This window comes from Rhinopithecus bieti, unplaced genomic scaffold (genome assembly GCF_001698545.2).
Source record: "Rhinopithecus bieti isolate Rb0 unplaced genomic scaffold, ASM169854v2 scaffold_79622, whole genome shotgun sequence".
Taxonomy (NCBI): Eukaryota; Metazoa; Chordata; class Mammalia; order Primates; family Cercopithecidae; genus Rhinopithecus; species Rhinopithecus bieti.
Window position 1 is genome coordinate 498,462 of NW_016829846.1, and position 19,242 is coordinate 517,703.

Genomic DNA, 19,242 nt, shown 5'->3' on the forward strand with positions numbered 1-19,242 from the left:
TTTTTTGAGACAGAGTCTCGCTCTGTCACCCAGGCTGGAGTGCAGTGGCCGGATCTCAGCTCACTGCAACCTCCACCTCCCAGGTTCATGCTCAGCCTCCCGAGTAGCTGGGACCCCAGGCGTCCGCCACCACACCCAGCTAATTTTTTGTATTTTTGCTAGAGATGGGGTTTCACTGTGTCAGCCAGGATGGTCTCGATCTCCTGACCTCGTGATCTGCCTGCCTCGGCCTCCCAAAGTGCTGGGATTACAGGCGTGAACCACCGTGCCCAGCCAAAATATGCTTGTTTTTTAAAGGTCAGGGGTGAAATGAGCCCAAAGAAATGCTTATCACAGTCCTCTACATTTCAAAAAGGTAAGACTACAAAAATGGCTTTAAGCTCCCAGCAGTCACAGCAAAGAGGAAAACAAAGTTAATATTGTCCTTAAGTACAAAGCAAAATAGCTATTGAGGAAAAAGCATAGCATTTTCCTGATGCTGAGTTCTGAGAGAAATTCCTCCCGTGGTGCCACCTTAAAGGGCATGCTACGTGGTGCTGTAGTGACATCGGTACTGACACATTCAACAACAGCCCCCTAGTAGAGAAAGTCCTGGTTTTTTTGTTTGTTTTTGAGACGGACTCTTGCAATGTTGCCCAGGCTGGAGTGCAGTGGCACGATCTTGGCTCACTGCAAGCTCCGCATCCTGGGTTCACGCTATTCTCCTGCCTCAGCCTCCCGAGTAGCTGGGACTACAGCGCCCACCACCACACCCGGCTAATTTTTTGTACTTTTAGTAGAGATGGGGTTTCACCGTGTTAGCCAGGATGGTCTCGATCTCCTGACCTCATGATCCACCTGCCTCGGGCTCCCAAAGTGCTGGGATTACAGGCGTGAGCCACCGCACCTGGCCAGAAAATCCTGTTTTTTGTTTTTGTTTTGTTTTTTTTTTTTTTTTTTCATATTTGTCTCCTACTCCAAGCAAGGCAGAACCCCAGCACCAAAAAGTAGTTCAGAAAAGCATTTTCTTCAAGGGGCCAAACGAACGTGCACCCTGAAAATACAGTTTTTTCTCCCTGATGGTTGGATCCAAGGGTAAGATTTAGAATGCCTAGACCAATATTTTCTAATGTGGGATGGGCAAGACAATCCATTAGACAGCAACACTTGTGTTTATACTTCAGATCCTTGAATAACGCTATCTTGTTCAATGTCCTTTCATTATAACGTGGATGAGAAAAAAAAAAAAATTTGGTTCCGGGTCAGGGCCACCATCTGTGAAGCATTTTCACATTCTCCCCATATCTGTGTAGGTTTTCTCGGGGTACTCTGGTTTCCTCCCACATCCCAAAGATGTACACATCAGGTTAATTAATGTCTTTAAATTGTCCCAATGTGGGCTGGGCGCAGTGGCTCACGCCTGTAACTCCAGCACTACGGGAGGCCAAGGCAGGCGGATCACCTGAGGTCAGGAGTTTGAGGCCAGCCTGGCCAACATGGTGAAATCCCGTCTCTACTAAAATACAAAATTAGCTGGGCACGGTGGCACATGCCTGTAATCCCAGCTACTCAGGAGGCTGAGGCAGGAGAATTGCCTGAACCCGGGAGGGGGAGGTTGCAGTGAGCCAGGATTGCACCATTGCATTCCAGCCTCGGTGACAGAGCAATACTCTGTTTCAAAAAAAAAAAAATTGTCCCAGTGTTATGAGTGTGGTGTGTGTGTGAGTGTGCCCTGCGATGGGATGGTGTCCTGTCCAGGTCTGGTTCCCACCAGGTGCCCTGAGGTGCCAGGATAGGTCCCAGTCACCCATTACCCTGAACTGGAATAAGTTGGTAAATGATTATCTTGTTTTTACTAGTCTTTCTTAAATGTATACACAGCTCACATGTATTTCAATGTTGAATGATACTAGGAGTGTTTTGGTCTTTATTTAGAAGTGTAGTGGTGTTGAAGTGGCTTCTTTCTCAGTACAGTTATTGATTTGTGGTGACATGCCTGAATCAGCCAAGTCTGTTCCTGCTCCAAAGAAGGGTGCCAAGAAGGCGGTGTGACCAAGAGCCAGAAGAAGGATGGCAAGAATCACAAGCATAGCCACAAGGAAAGCTACTCTATTTACATTTACAAGGTACTAAAGCAGGTCCATCTCAACTCTGGTATCTCATCGAACACCATGGGCATCATGAACTCATTTGTCAATATCTTCAAGTGCATCATTCTTGATGCATTACAAGTACTCGACAATCACCTCCAGGGAGATCCATACAGCTTGCGCCTGCTGCCTAGGGAGATGGCCAAGCACACTGTGTCTGACAACACCAAGGCCCTCACCAAGTACACCAGCTCCAAATGAACAACTTCTACTTTCAAAAACCAAAGGTTCTTTTCAGAGCCACTTAAGCCAGGTACAGAAAGACAAATATTCTCACTCATAAGTGGGAGCTAAACAAGTTGATCATATGGAGGTAGAGAGTGGAATGATAGATACCACTATCATTGAGATAGTGGCTGGGAAGTGTGTGTGGGTGAGCGGGGTTGGGATGAAGAGAGGTTGGTTACTGGGTACAAACATACAGTTAGATAGAAGGAATAAGTTCTAACATTTGATAGCAGAGTAGGATGATTATAGTTAACAACAATGTATTACATATTTCAAAATAGCTTGAAAAGTGACTGGGCATGGTGGCTCACGCCTGTAATCCCAGCACTTTGGGAGGCCAAGGTGGGTGGATCACCTGAGGTTGGGAGTTCGAGATGAGCCTGATCATCATGGTGAAACCCCGTCTCTACTAAAAATACAAAAATTAACTGGGCATGGTGGCGCATGCCTGTAATCCCAGCTACTCAGGAGGCTGAGGCAAGAGAATCGCTTGAACCTGGGAGGCGGAGGTTGCACTGAGCCAAGATCATACCACTGCACTCCAGTCTGGGCAACAGGGCAAGACTGTCTCAAAAAAATAAGTAAAAATTTAAAAAGAGCAAAAACACAGATTCTATTATAACATTTGCACTAGTTGTACTGGATGCTGTTGATGGAAAAATAATATTTTGTAACTTTCCTTTTATATGGGAGATTAAATATAAAGAGGTCATTTGTGGACCATATTCTTACAAAACAAAATCCTTAGTTTCCTGTNAAGATTTGAAATGTTCTCAATACATAGAAATGATAAATACTCAAGGTGATGGACACCCTAAATACCCTGGCTTGATCATTACACATTCTATGCATGTAACAAAATTTCACATGTACCCCATAAGTATGTAGAAATATAATGTAATCAGGCCGGGTGCAGTGGCTCATGCCTGTAATCCCAGCACTTTCGGAGGCCAAGGTGGGCAGGCCACTTGAGGTCAGGAGTTCAAGACCAGCCCGGCCAACATGGTGAACCCCCGTCTCTACTAAAAAATAAAAAAATTAGCCGGACATGGTTGCATGCACCTGTAGTCCCAGCTACTCCGGAAGCTGAGGTGAGAGAATCGCTTGAACCCAGGAGATGGAGGTTGCAGTGAGCCAAGATCATACCATTGCACTCCAGCCTGGACAATGGAACGAGGCTCCGTCTCAATATATATATCAATAAAAAATTTTAAAAAGAAGTTTGGTGATGTTTTTGTGGCCAGAAATATACCATAGGAACTTAACTCTTGTTTACATAAATTAGCCTATAGCAAAACTGGTTTCATTCTATATCATTCTGCTTAAAGTCACAGTTCCCAAGAACCACTTGATAATGTTATGTGAGGACTTACTGTGTTTATTTTCACGTCAAAAAATTAGAAAAAAAGTTTTATAAAACCAAGAAAATACCTATTTTGTTTGCTTGTTTTGAGACAGGATCTCACTCTGTCACCCAAGTTGGAGCGCGGTGGCACAATCACCACTCACCATGCCCTTCAACTCCTAAGCACAAGGGATCCTCTTGCATCAGCCTCCTAGGACTACAGGCACATATCACCATGTTCATCTAATTTAAAAAACCATTTGTAGAGATAGTGTCTTATTATGTTGCCCAGGATGGTCTGGAACTCCTAGGCTCAAGTGATCCTTCCACCTCAGCGTCCCAAAGTGTTGGAATTACAGGCATGAGCCATGATGCCTGGCCTTCTAATTCTAATACATGGGCTTACACTGGTGCCCCATCTCTGTCAACATCAAATACATGAGGTATCCTAAAGGGAACGTGAAAGTTGGGTAGCCTGCGTCACCTGACATTTTTTCATTTGCTTTCAGCTTATTGCAATATACCGCAGTTCACCTGAGCCTAGATAAAGGTATTTGTGGATTATATTATCTAGTTTTAACTAAACCAATGCACATAAATCAGCAGGTGGCTTAAAATATTTCCTGCAGGCCATGCGTGGTGGCTCACACCTGTAATCCCAGCACTTTGAGAGGCTGAGGCAGGTGGATCACAAGGTCAGGAGTTCGAGACCAGCCTGACCAACATGGTGAAACCCCATCTGTACTAAAATACAAAATTAGCCGGGCATGGTGGTGCACGCCTGTAGTCCCAGCTACTTGGGAGGCTGAGGCAAGAGAATCACTTGAACCCGGGAGGCGGAGGTTGCACTGAGCCAGGATCACGCCACTGCACTCTAGGCTGGCGACAGAGTGAGACTCCATCTCAAAAACAAACAAACAAACAACAACAACAAGAAAAACATTTCCTGCAATGAAATAGGAAAGCAAAGATAATGCAAGCATAAGTGGACAACAAGAAAATGGCAGAGCTGACCCTTCTACTCCCTCATAAGTTCAGCAGCCACCATATTATCAGGTACGAACAACGACAACCCAATCTGATCTGACAAGAAGATAGTTGAATTGAAAATTATCTCACAGAAGACTATTAGAAATATCTGCTACCAATAACATTAAATATCACCTTGAGATATTAGCTAATGATGGTATGAAGTTATTGTAATTAACATATTTTAAAATGAAGCATCCAGAACATGAAGACAAACCTCTACGATTTTTTCATGTTTAATGTTTCAATGTTGCGAGTCATGTGATACTCAATCCAGTATGTCACAAAACACTGTTACATGTAATGATAAATGTTTAGAAGCCTTTTTGAGTTTCCATAATTTAACAGAGAAAAAACAAAAGTCTCATACCATTGCAAAATCATCTGTTCTTCATGCTACAGTAAAACTAGCTGCTCTAATGTGTAGGAAAAAAAAACTGATGTCAAACTAAAATGCATTCCTTTGTCAGCAAATATATTTAGAAGACATATAGAAAACATTGTTGAAGATTGAAAGAAACAAGCATTAGAACAAATTATGCAGTGTGGGAGGTTTGTAATACACTTGGATAGAAGTACAGATATTTCTAACATGTCTCAGCTTGAGGTATTTGCTAGATTCTATTTCAATAATAAAACCTCTTTTTTTCTGAGTCACTAAAGGAAAGATGTTCCAAAGATGATATTTTCTGCAAAGTGGATGATTTCTTTAACAAAACAATATTTTACAAGAAAAGTGTGTAACTACCATTAAGGTGATTGCTTTACCCTTGGACCTCTGATCTCCCACCTATTTGAGAAGTACTCTCCGTCTTCTTTTCCTGACTCTTTGTCTATTGGATCTCTAAATGTTGACCCTCAGGGTTCCATCCTGGAAGATTGTGGGGTAAAGTAGATTAATTTAACCAGATTTCCTATAGCAATAGGCAGATAAAGGGAGGATTCTAAAAGCTTTAATTACAGCTGTTCTATTTTTCACCCTCCCAAACCCTGATGCAAAGGCTCTGGGTCAGCTATTTTCTAGAATTCACTCTGTAGCAGAATTATTCTGAGGTACTCTTGCTGCCTAACCAATGCCATCCATTTCCTCAGCCCACAACCTGTCTGACTGTGAGGCCAGGCATAGTATACAATTGGGGGCCGTGGATTTTAATTCACAGATTACCTGACTAGGGCTGGAGTGGTCCTAAGCATAAGGTGTTTTGTTCAAGGGCTCACCTAGGCTCTCTGTGGGGCTGGATATACTGGCCCCTGGAAGGCCTGAGCACTTTGAAGCTCTGTTAGCAGCCAAGAGCTATAATTGTAAGAAGGATCTGATGCCATTCCTTAGAGTTTATTAGATCACCAGAATTATTTGGAAATGGGAAATACATTGTAGAGTTTCCCTTTCTTGATTATTGTGAATAACAATATTTTTAAACTTTGTACTAAAGAATAATAGACATACAGAAAAGTACACATATCGGCTGGGCATGGTGGCTCATGCCTGTAATTCCAGCACTTTGGGAGGCCGAGGCAGGTGGATCACCTGAGGTCACGAGTTCAAGACCAGCCTGGCCAACATGGTGAAACCTGGTCTCTACTAAAAATATGAAAATCAGCTGGGTGTGGTGGCACACGCCTGTAATCCCAGCTACTCAGGAGGCTGAGGCGGGAGAATCGCTTGAAACTGGGAGGCGGAGGTTGCAGTCAGCCGAGATCACACCACTGCACTCCAGCCNTCAGCTGGGTGTGGTGGCACACGCCTGTAATCCCAGCTACTCAGGAGGCTGAGGCGGGAGAATCGCTTGAAACTGGGAGGCGGAGGTTGCAGTCAGCCGAGATCACACCACTGCACTCCAGCCTGGGTGACAGAGCGAGAATCCGTCTCAAAAAAAAAAAAAAGAAAAGAAAAGAAAAAGAAAAGAAAAGTACACATATCCTAAGTGCAGCTCAGTGGACTTTCACAAGCTAAGTACACACAGCCACACATCAAGTAACCTAACACTTCCAGTGTCCATCCATGCTCCTGCCACTACACTGATTTCTAACATCAAAGATGAGCTTTGCCTTTTTTATTTTATATTTTATAGAAATGAAATCATGTGGTACATATTATTTTGTATCTGGCTTCTTTCATTCAATGTGACATTTGTGAGATTCATCCATATTCCTGCAGGTGGTTGTAGATTCTTCAATCTCACTGCTATCCAGCATTAAATTGTGTGAGTGTACCACAATGTTTTTATCCATTCTGCTTCTGTTGGGCATTTGGGTTGTTTCCAGTTTGGGGTTATTACTAAAAACACTGCTAAGAACATCCTAATACTAGCTTTTTTGGTGGCCATATGTACAAATTTCTTAGGAATGGAACTGCTGGGTCAAAATATTCACATTGAATTTCTAGTTTTACTACAAAGAACATAGATATCTGATTTATTTCTATTCCTGTTCCCAAATACAGAAGATATGACTGGGAGGGCTAAATAAAGCATCTCTCAAAGTGCATCTAGGCACATCTTGCTTCCGAATCACCTGGAAGCTTGAGCAGGCAATTCTCTGCTCACTGAAGTTTGAGAACTGTGTGTCATGGAAATAGGGGCTTTAGAAGTCAGACAAACCTAATTTTAACTCCCAGCTTAATCAGTTAATATTTGACCTTTGGGGCTGGGCACAGTGGCTCACGCCCGAAATCACAGCACTTTGGGGGGCCGAAGCGGGAGGGTCACTTGAGGTCAGGAGTTCTAGACCATCCTGGCCAACATGGTAAAACCTCGTCTCTACTAAAAAAAAAATACAAAAATTAGCCAGGCGTGGTGGTGTGCACCTGTAATCCCAGCTACTGGGGAGGCTGAGGCAGAAGAATCGCTTGAACCTGGGAGGCAGAGGTTGCAATGAGCTGAGATCATGCCACTGCACCCAGCCTGGGTGACAGAGCAAGACTCCATCTCAAAAAAAAAATATATATATATATATACACACACACACACACACACACACACATACATATATGTATGTATTTGGATCTTTGGGAAATTACTTGATTCTTTATTTCCTTACTCATAACATGAGGAATAGTAATGCTCATTTCATGGTTCTGCAGCCTGATTAAATGAGATAATACGTATAGAGCATTCAACACAGTGCCCAATACAGTGTGCACTGTGAATGGTTGTTCAATTCCCTGACTTGCCCATGGAGAAAAAGGAGTGAGACCACTAGCCTCGAATCCCATATAGAACAATTACCTTATAACTAAACAATTTGGAGGTACAATAGAATTTATTATTATGTGACTGTGCCTACAGTCAATATTAGGCACACTAGAGATGAAACACAGAAGCCTGCATGTACCAGGAATGGGCTTTCAACATCATTTGGTTGGCAATAGGCTGTACACATCATTCATGATGTTTCTATTAACCTATTATCGTTGTTGTTATTTTTCTTAAATGACAGCTTAAATAACCCTCAGCGTCCTTTTACACTGATGTCAGGTTCAGCATGCATGAATTACCGAGTAGAAAACAAAAACACCAAGTCAAAGACTTTGGCGGGAGGGAGGAGATTATATGAAAATGAATTCTGCTCAAAAGGCTAGCCCCATGTGGCCCTGCACATTATTACACAGGCGCACACTACCAGGGCTCACTGCTTTATTTTCTAATCACTGTGTTTTCAAGTCTGACTTCAAGATCATTGAGTGCTAAACTGTCTCTTTATCCCCAAGCAAGGTCAGCTTCCCAGCCTCCCATACAACCAGGTTCATGCTGGGATAAAGAGGAAGGTAGGAATGTTAAAACAATAATGCTATGGTCTGAGGCCAGCAACGGGTAATCAGATCCTAGCAAGGTAGAGGCTGTTACCTGTGAGATTATTGGAAGAAAATAGGCCTAGCTTGCAATGACTTAGTTTGTTTCTACCTTCCTTGCTTTTTTCCTTTCCATTCTTCCCCCCAGTGATCTGATGGAGTAACTCTTTTCCTGCATTCATTTCCCTTAGGGTCACTAAAATGCTTTGTGTGGGGCACCAACTAAAGATGCAAGAGCTTTGGTACTATGGCCTAACCCATTGCTGGACTTGAACCCTAAGTAGCAAGCTTAGATGGATAGCATTGGTTAAGAAAGCCCCCTATATCAAGCCTGTAATCCCAGCAGTTTGGGAGGCCGAGACGGGTGGATCACGAGGTCAGGAGATGGAGACCATCCTGGCTAACATGGTGAAACCCTGTCTCTACTAAAAAAATACAAAAAAAACTAGCTGGGCAAGGTGGCGGGTGCCTGTAGTCCCAGCTACTCGGGAGGCTGAGGCAGGAGAATGGTGTAAACCTGGGAGGCGGAGCTCGCAGTGAGCCAAGATCTGGCCACTGCACTCCAGCCTGGGCGACAGAGCGAGACTCTGTCTCAAAAAAAAAAAAAAAAAAAGGCCCCTATACTTCAAGCCCATACTGCCATGCCTCAAAGAAGGTCCAATGTTTCAAACTTCTGTAGCATGAAATAGATAAATTAGGAGGCTACTGTTCACGTTAAGAAGAGATTCAACACAGGTTTCTCTAAACAATGAATAGAACATTCCATATATTATTTGGAATACATTCAACCTTTCTGAGGAAGCATCTGAAAAATAAAACAGAAGACAGCTGAAGTGGTTTGTACAACATCAATGTAAAATTTCAAAGTGCTTGTGAACATTTGTTATTCATATTTAGCCAGTGTGTCTTACCATAAGATCATGCAACCTGTTTTTACCCCAAATGGATAAAACCAACAGTGGGTAAGGAATGGGGTAGCCCAGACTTTTGATAGGAGCATGAGCTCAAACAGAACATACTGCAGTAGACCAAGTTCCAAGGCAATGAAAGCTAGAATCACAGTCTAAGGATCTATCCAATCCATTGTGGGGGACAGAATGGAATCCAGAGAGGAAAGTGATTTGCTCAAGTGCACACAATAATTCAATGGCAAAACTGACACTGGAACAAGACTATGGGCTCCAGCAAGTCGAGATCAAGCTTCAGCATATTTGTCTTGCCAGTCCCCTGTCCTTTCACTGTGGGCTAGTTTAGTTCTCCCTGGCCAGATCTAGATTTGGCTTGATGGGCATTGGTTTGGAGCCCCAGAGGCCACAGGGAAGCAGATCCATTTGCCCTCATCAGGAACAATCCCAGCCTTTCCACTTCTCCCTACTCACAGCCTGGAGGCCTCAGGAGAGGACATATCCTGGGGCTGGACTCAACTACCCAGGATATCCCAGAATTATACTTCTGCACTAGCCAGAAATAAACCACCATGATTTTGCTTCCACCTTCACAGATGAAAAACAAAGGCTATCAGATGGAGAGGCCTTCAACTTTCAGTACCCTTCCTCTTATAACTTATTCTTACCCAAACCATCCTTGCCAGCTTCCTCACCACCACAGTGGGAGAGGTGTCTTTTTTTCTCCCTGAAGCCAATCCTTCCACTTGTGCACTGGAGTCCAACCTGTCCAGCCTAAGAGACATTCCCTTCATCAGTTGTCCCCATCACCATCACCCTTTCCCTCTCCCACTGGCTCTTTCCCATTTATATTTAGGCACAAGTTGCTATCATCTTAAAAGAATGAGCCAACCAAAAGATTTGACATCTTGGGTGGGTGAAAGGAATGAAAAATGCAAGGAAAAAAAGATGAAGGGAGGGAAGATGAAAGTTACAAAAGAAGGAAGGGGAAAACCTAGTCTCTAGTAACCCTAAGGCCTGATTTGTCCACCTCTGGGTACTATACGTTCTATCTGCTTCCTCGCTCAGTCAAGTTTCCTCTTCCCTACCACCTAGAGGCTCCTCAATCTAATGCCATCCAGCCTCCGCTCCCACCACTTCACTGAAACATCATCATTGACCTCTTCTTTCTAAATCCAAAGGAAATTTTTCCTTCTTACCTCATTTGATCTCTCTACTGCATTTGGTTCTATTGGACATTCCCTCCATGAAACTTACACTGCCCTTGGTCCCTTGATCTCCCAACTATTTGAGAAATACTCCTCTGTCTTCTTTTCATGATCCTTCTTCTATTGGCCCTTTAAGTCGTCTTTCTCAGGGTTCCAGCCTGGGAAGATTCTGGGATGAAGTAGATTAGCTTAACCAGATTTCATGTAGAGACAGATGAATAGAAGGAAGATTCTAATAGCTTTAATTACAGCTCCTCTATTTTCTCCCTCTAAGAGCCTGATAGGATAGCTCAGGGTCAGTTACTTTCTAGAATTAGCCCTGTAGTGGGATTATCCTGAGGCACTCTTCCTAGGTAACCATTTCCATTCACTTCCTTCTCAGTCCAAAAACTAACTCAATTTCACTCTCATTCATTTCACTGCCTCAATTTCACTTCCATCTCCTCCATGCTATTTCCCAGATCTATATCTCCAGCTCAGAACTCTCTCCTGAATTCCCCAACCAAACATGAACTAGACATCTCCAAGTGGAAGTCCCCATGGCACCTCAGACATAATTCTCACAAACTCTACTTCCCTGGCGCACCCATCTCAGTGATGACACTCACTAGCTGGAGCCAGAAAACCAACTGTGTCTTCCTTGATGGTTTTGTTTTTTTTTTTTTTTTTTTTTTTTGAGATGGAGTCTCGCTCTGTCACCCAGGCTGGAGTGCAGTGGCACAATCTCAGCTCACTGCAACCTCCGCCTCCCAGGTTCAAGCGATTCTCCTGCCTCAGCCTCCCGCGTAGCTGGGATTACAGGAGCACACTACCACGCCCAGCTATTTTTTTGTATTTTTAGTAGAGACAGGTTTTTGCCATGTTGGCCAAGCTGGTCTCGAACTCCTGACCTCAAGTGATCCGCCTGCCTCACCTCCCAAAGTGTTGGGATTACAGGCATGAGCCACTGCGCCTGGTCCCTTGATCTTTCATTGAACCTGCCCCATGCTCAGACTTAGTTATCAAATCCTAGGGCATTTACCTCCTTAGTGTTTCCCATATCTATCTAGTTCTCTCCTTTCCCACTGTCCTTCTATAACTTCAAACTTATTAACTCTCATCTAGATTACTGCAATAGTCTCTTAACTGAAATAGAATAAGAAAGGATAGCATAGAAAGTATAAGAGTGCAAAACATGAAGTAAGGAAAAGTGATGTTTGGTTTTAGTTATGACTACATATATGTATATGTGAACTGTGCAATGTGAAAACTATTTATCACTGTAGGTCCTCAGAACTGATCCTAACAGCGCTGGGTAAGTGTCTAAGCTCCCTGTAAAGCCACATGTAGCCATTGAGCACTTGAAATTAGCTAGTCCAAATTGAGATGTGTTGCAAATACAATATACACATTGGATTTCAGACTTAGTATGAAGAAAATAATGTAAGATCTCACTAATAATTTTTATATTGCCTGCTGACATGATAATATTTTGGATACAAAATTAATTTCACCTTTTTTTAACTTTTAAAACTGTGGCCACTTGAAAATTTTCAATTACACATGTGGCTCATGCTGTATTTCTGCTGGACAGAGCTGTTGTAGTGTTCTAGGCCAGTATGTGCCACCCACAATGGGGGCTTAAGATCCACTCAAAAATAGATTGATCCTTTCCATGTCCCAAAATATGTTTTGGGGTCAGCAAGTGAAACCTTTTATTCAAATGCAGGGACTTGTCTTAACTTTGGGATTGGGTTGACAGAGTCCTCCCTGCTGAGAAGTACTTCTGCTCAATGGATAAAATACAGCTTTTAAGAAAGTCTAATATGTTAAAGTCAAACTTACAAAAAAGCTCTCTTAAGGGATTTCAGCATCCTAGCATGCTTCCACAAACCAAACTACTACCTTCTATTAAATGGAAATGCCCCTTTAGGGGCAAGGGCTTTGGATTCACTTCTTTTATTTCTCTCCACAGCAGTGTGTCTGGAAGTGGTTGCTGTGTCTGGAAGTGGTTAACCACCTGGCTGACTGTGGATCCCATGGGTAAGGGGGATGGTAGGGGTTGGTAAAGATTGGTAGGAGACTCAGTTTTCTCTCAGTTATCTTCCAAAGCTCTGCATTGCTAAATACTTTAAATCTTCCTCNAAATATGTTTTGGGGTCAGCAAGTGAAACCTTTTATTCAAATGCAGGGACTTGTCTTAACTTTGGGATTGGGTTGACAGAGTCCTCCCTGCTGAGAAGTACTTCTGCTCAATGGATAAAATACAGCTTTTAAGAAAGTCTAATATGTTAAAGTCAAACTTACAAAAAAGCTCTCTTAAGGGATTTCAGCATCCTAGCATGCTTCCACAAACCAAACTACTACCTTCTATTAAATGGAAATGCCCCTTTAGGGGCAAGGGCTTTGGATTCACTTCTTTTATTTCTCTCCACAGCAGTGTGTCTGGAAGTGGTTGCTGTGTCTGGAAGTGGTTAACCACCTGGCTGACTGTGGATCCCATGGGTAAGGGGATGGTAGGGGTTGGTAAAGATTGGTAGGAGACTCAGTTTTCTCTCAGTTATCTTCCAAAGCTCTGCATTGCTAAATACTTTAAATCTTCCTCACTGCCTAATTGAGGAGATATACATGCACTCTTTTGATTTCTATATGCTAAATCACCAAAATAAAACACAGAAACTACCTATCATATTTGATTTAGATTTATTTCTTCCATAAGGGTTTAGCATTAGGCAAATAGGGGTTGGAGGGGTAGTGAGAGAACAAACCTAAAAGAATCAAATAAACTAATTGATTGATTCCATGCTAAATACACCTGACTAGTATCAATTTGCAAGACATGGATGTTGCATTTGGATAGAGACCAGCAGGAAGATATCTAATAATAACCTTAGGCAGAATTCCAGTTGACCATAGTAAATGCCCAAGGAAGCTCATGTTTGTTTATTTTCGCCAATATAGCACATTAAGAGTGTTTCACTTTAAAATGTATGCTGTTCTGGGTGGCTAAATAGATGGCAATATTAGCAAAGGAAGCCATTGATGTCTCTGGAAATCTGATCATCTTTCTGAACACTAGCAGATGAGCATGCTACCTCCAAACTGACATAATGAACCTTCTGCAAGACAGCAGTCTCTTGGCACTGCTCCGCTTTGAAGTAAAACCCGAAATGAACTCCTCCTGCTAATGTGGCATATCGAACTAGCCCTTTTTTATTTCCAAGGCCTTCTCAGTTGATCCATAGTATATCCATCTTCATGGAAGTGACTATTGCAGGCTAGAATTACAATTCCTTCTGACAACAGAATGCACCTCTAGAAGAACTTGACCAAGGTCATTAACCAAATCCTCAAGCAGACAACTTTCAGGGTGGCTGGGCCTTGTTAGAAAGGGCTTCTGGGACACCTGCTGAGCCCAGAGGATCTTTCTAGGCATAATCTGAGGGCTAGGAAGATATGAGGACACAGTCCTTGCTCAGAGGAGTCCTTGTATCTCAGGGGTTAGGTTTCCAAGAAGGGCTATTACATCATATCACCCAAGGTCACTCAGTTTCTCATCTTGACAGTCAAGCTTATGAGTCACCTTGCATCGTGTTTAATTAGGAAAATAGTAAAGAACAGAAAACAAGTCAAGAATCAAGAGTAAACATTGTAACAATGTAAAGAGTTCTCAAAAGCATCTCAAATCAGAGCATCATGGTAAAATGGTAAGGGTAGTAAGATTACATTCCTAAAGTACAGGCTCTATCATAAAACCTAGGTAATGTTTTTGTTATTTCTTTTCTAATTTCTTTATCAGAGTTATTGCATTCTATTTAATCGTCTCCTTTCTTATATGTTCCTCTAATGAAGAATAAGGCAGGTACAGAAACTACAAGTATTCCTGTCAGAAAACTTCCCCTGAAATATAATTCAATCATATCCGCAATATTATTATCAATTTGTTACTTGCAGGGATCTAAAATTTAGACTGCTTTAAAGTCCTGTTTATTCACTCACGTATGCCAGCTCCCCACTTCATTTCAGCAACTGGGAGAAGGAGCCTGACCTCTGAAGGAGAATCCAAGTGTGGAGCTTCAATCCTAAACAGGCCCCCTGCAAACATTTCATACACTTTCCATAGTTAGTTAAGCAACTCAGTAGCCACACTCTGATGATGGCTGTGGTGTCAGTGACCCACATGCAATTTGGAGCTATATGCCTGGGTGCTGGGAGAAATGCAGAATTTATACAATTTGAAATATGAAGACATTAGCAAAGCTACAAGATCAACAGAAACTACTAAAAACCAGAAAGAAATGTTAATTTCATGTTTTCACTTGCTGCTCACTCTCTTCATCAACAAACTTTTTTATTAAGTAGTTAGCATGTGCCTTCATTATTAAAGTAAGATCATTAGCAAAGTAAAGTTAGGCTATGAAGTATAAATCTAAATTTAGAATATAACCCTACAGTGATCAAAGTTAGCTTATAAGAGAAGGGACTTTAAAAATTTTAGTAGTGTTTTATAAATTGGTTGCAAGCCCCTATTTAAACAGTCAAATTTCAGTAGCCCATGATAATGATGAACAACATGGAAAATTTTGTATCATAAGTAAATCAAAGCAGGTGTTTCAACAGTTCAACTTCTGTACATCCCTATCATACCTATGCATGTGTATGATACACACACACACACACACACACACACAGAGAGAGAGACAAACCAGAACTGCCAAAAAGATGGGAAGGGAATGTATCTCATTTACGAGTTTGTTATAGAAGAAAAATCTTCCACTTTTCAGGTGTAGAACTCTGGGTTCAAATCCTAGCTCTCCCCTCTTCAAAGCAGTGTGACCCTTGGGCAAGTCACTTACTCTCTCTGAACCTCAGTTTCCTTATTTCTACAATGGGTAGGAGGTGAGGCTGTAGAGCACATTGCCAGCTTAGCGTGGTTCTTGTGAGTTACCATCTGGAATGAGCTGTCACAAGTGAAAGTGGAAAGTAACTTGGCCAGGCGCAGTGGCTCACACCTGTAATCCTAATACTTTGGGAGGCCAAGGTAGGTACACCTGAGGGCAGGAGTTCGAGACCAGCCTGGCCAACATGGCAAAACCCCATCTATACCAAAAATACAAAAAAAATTAGCCAGGCATGGTGCTGCCCACCTGTAATCCCAGCTACTCAGGAGGCTGAGGCAGGAGAATCGCTTGAACCTGGGAGGTGGAGGTTGTGGTGAGCCAAGATCGGGCCACTGTACTCTAGCCTGGAGGACAGAGTGAGACTCCATCTTAAAAAAAAAGTAACTTGAACTTTCTTCTTTCCCTTAAATTTCTCTGCCCATTTCCCTCAGGCATTAGCAACCAAGAAGCAGCATAGCTAAGAGGTAAAAATGGAAGGAAAACTAGTAGACAAAAGAGACTGAAATGATGCACAAACTGGAGCTGGATGCTGTCTTTCTCTCCTCTGCCCTTTACCTCTGTCAGGAAGGTATGTGATGCAAATTTGAAGATTGCGGTTACTTTAAAAAATATATTTTTGGGTGAGCATGGGCACACGCATGCACACACACACATACACACACACATATATAGTGCTGTGGCACAAGCCTGTAATCCCAGGTACTTGGGAGGCTGAGGCAGGAGGATCACTTGAGTCCAGGAGTTCAAGTTTGAGGCCAGCCTGGACAACAGAGTGAGTCTCTCTCTCTGTATTTATGTATATATATGTATATGTGCATATGATGATCTTGTAATATGCTTTCAGTGGTCATTTTTCTTTATGCTAAACCCATGAGTTGTTTAGTGACTCAAAGGAATCCCTTAGTAACAAACTTATTGGGATGGTTTGTGTCTCATGAGAACATAGACACTACATTGTGTATGTCATTCAGTAAGTGGCTAAAGTGTTAGGGCACAGTTACTATTAAACTGTCCTAAGAGAAAATATTTTTAAAAATAGAAGCATAGGGGAAAAAAAGTCCACAGGGCTCTAATATAACTTCCTCTGTATTTGTGCTTTTTAGGAAGTTGTTCTAAGCCTCCTTTGAACGCTTATTAACTCGTATTAAGAAATAACAGTTTTATGGTGGGTTGGCCTTCTCAACTGTGAGCCCTAATTTTGCAGGTTCAGAGAAAATGCTACATCACAAAATCCTTTTTAAAAAAACTCTTCCCAGGGTCAAACTCCACAGCCAATCAAAATATTCCACCTCTTAACTTGAGGGAAGTCGCTAAAGGAAAGGATAGCTTTAGTGTGTCTTTTGGATTGGGGGGCTCAAAGAGAGGTGTCCCCAAGTTCCACAAGACTTCGGACCACAGAAAACCCACCACCCATGCGTGTTTTTGATTCCTTGAGGACACATGCTGCGGTGGTTGGGAACGAAGTTTCACATCTACCTAAAAGATCATGACCAGTGGTAGAGAAACGACCAAATTTGGGAGAGCAGTTACGGTGCAGTTATGGAGGCGGAAGGACGCTCTCAGTACCCCGTTTCCACACTTTCATTCTTAAAGGCATGCAGCCCCTTTCTAAATAAATGTAGTGTCCCCAGGTTTCCACTACCTGAAGAGAAACCCTCACAGCACACTCTGGAAATGTTTTACAATTCATTTTAAATGCGTATTATTTCTAAGTAAATCATTGAGGGACTCCTATGTATTTATTTATTTATTTTGAACATTTTCAAACGGATGGGGAAGTTTTGCTTCCATGTCGTTTCCATTTTTTTCCCCCAAATTGGCATTAGGCACCAAAATCAGTTGAGGAACGAATCATTCCTTAGCTAGAATTTAAAACTTAACAAGGGACTCGTCCCGAGCTTGGTGAAGAGAATACCATTTTAAAATTGCACTGTAGGATTTTTTTACCTTCAGACAAGAACACACCTAAAAGGAAAAGGCCCTCCCCTCCTCCCGAAGCACAAAAACACAGCATATCCCAAGCAGCCCGTTTCCTACCCAGCCAATACAATAACGCTTTGTAAACTGAGAGCAGCGCCCGGTATAGAAGCTAAGTATAAACAGCTGAGAAGGATTAGGCGGTAGCGCTCTTCTCATTTACATGAAAATCCTCTAGGCATCGTTTTCCTCGCTGGCTGCGGGCGCATAAGGAACTCTTTTATGCCATAGCCACGCATACATTTCCATCCTTTGTCTTTACTTACCAGTCGAGGCTGTGGGCATGTGTGCTCTATTTCCTCCATGGTTTCTGAGGGAGGCTCATTGGAAAGGGATTTTGGGATACCTGTTTCTGACTCAGCATCAGTGGTAACTACTGGCATGGCCAGTGAATGCTCCCTCTAGCTCTACACCCTCAGAGAGTCTCCTCCCAGGCAGAGAATGTTTTCTTTGTCACGTATTTTCTCCCCGCCACCCTCCACCCATCCCCGCTTCTTCTCCCCTTTTTTCTGTCTTCCCTGGGGGAAGTAAAGAGGTTCCCCCCCCCGCCCCTTTCTCTCTCTCTCTGTCAGAAGGCAAGAGGCAAGGCCTCAGTTTATCACTATAACAACCAGACGACACTGAAGCGGCTGGTGCGGGATACAGTAGCTCATTTGCATAGAGCGCGCTGGTTGGCTACTGTCATCATAGTACCACTCCGCCGGGGAGCGGCCGGGCCCCATTGGCTGGTCCGCCGTACCCACGGACCCGAACTTACTGCTTTTGTTTCTTCTGTTTAATTCAGTTGCAAAGGTCTCCGTCCTCTCTGGGCACGGGACCCGGGCTGCGCCACCCAGATAACATAAAACCGCTTCCTGAGGGGCCTAGGGCGCCTTGAGAAACAACATAGCAGACCTCCACTAATAAAGGACCGTGTCCCTGGGATGAGCTGGTGCATGATGTGCCATAGTCAGGATATTTGCCAAATAGGAGTCACCCTGAAGACAAAGCCACTTTTGGGCCCAAATTCATTGTGCTAATTGCCAGTGGGGGGCCCCTCCAGGCATTCACTATGGGCACCTGAGTGTTCACCCCCTGGACTTCATGCAACGCGAACCCTGGCAGATCCCCTTGTGGCCTGGTGTAGCCCTGGAGCCCTCCCCTGGGGCTGTCCAAAGGGGAACTTTGAAGGAGGTAGATTGTCTTTAACAGTCTGCCTCCTACTCCTGGCTGCCCTTTCCAGTTGCTTACACTGTCAGCCACTCTTCCCCGTCCCCAGCTATTCAAAGTTTCCTCAAGAAGTCTTGCTGTTGTGTGCCTTTCAATACACTGTTCCATGCACTGCTCTATTATCTCTTGGCTCCTACTTTACTTGTCGTGGATCCCATTTCCTAAGTATCCTGCCCTCAGCCAAATGCTCATGGCAATCAGAGATGGAACGTTAACGATCAGGTGCTTTAATGTCTACATTATCTAGGGACATTCACATTTTAAGAGGAGCATTCTGAAGACACACACCCAAAGAACTTACCAAGGTATTCATTGTGAATTGTCACTTTCAATATTAATAAAAAATCATGATGATCGCCGGCATTTATTAAGCACAAGCACTGTGCTAAGTACTTTACCTACTTCTTGTTTAATCTTTGTAAGAACCCAAAGAGGTAGATCCTATTGTTTTCCTCATTTTACAGGTATTCACATTCACATAATTCTAAAATAATGCAGCTGGCATTTGAAGGATTTTTTTTTTTTTTTTGCGAAGGGCGGGG

At 42.9% G+C, this 19,242-nt stretch overlaps 1 protein-coding gene across 3 annotated transcripts in view; it reads right to left on the minus strand.

Annotated features, from left to right (window-relative positions):
* PCYT1B (phosphate cytidylyltransferase 1B, choline) overlaps positions 1–19,242 on the minus strand; it is a 114,141-nt gene that overhangs the window by 69,855 nt on the left and 25,044 nt on the right. Inside the window, exon 1 of one of the 3 annotated variants that reach the window (XM_017865004.1) lies at positions 17,758–18,051. The exons of 1 other annotated variant lie outside the window; for it this stretch is intronic. In XM_017865004.1, the coding sequence (XP_017720493.1) occupies positions 17,758–17,874 (117 nt within the window). In that variant the 5' untranslated portion in view covers positions 17,875–18,051. Of the gene's footprint in view, positions 1–17,757; positions 18,105–19,242 lie in introns of those variants that run through there. One more of the 3 variants, XM_017865002.1, reaches the window with a different exon arrangement.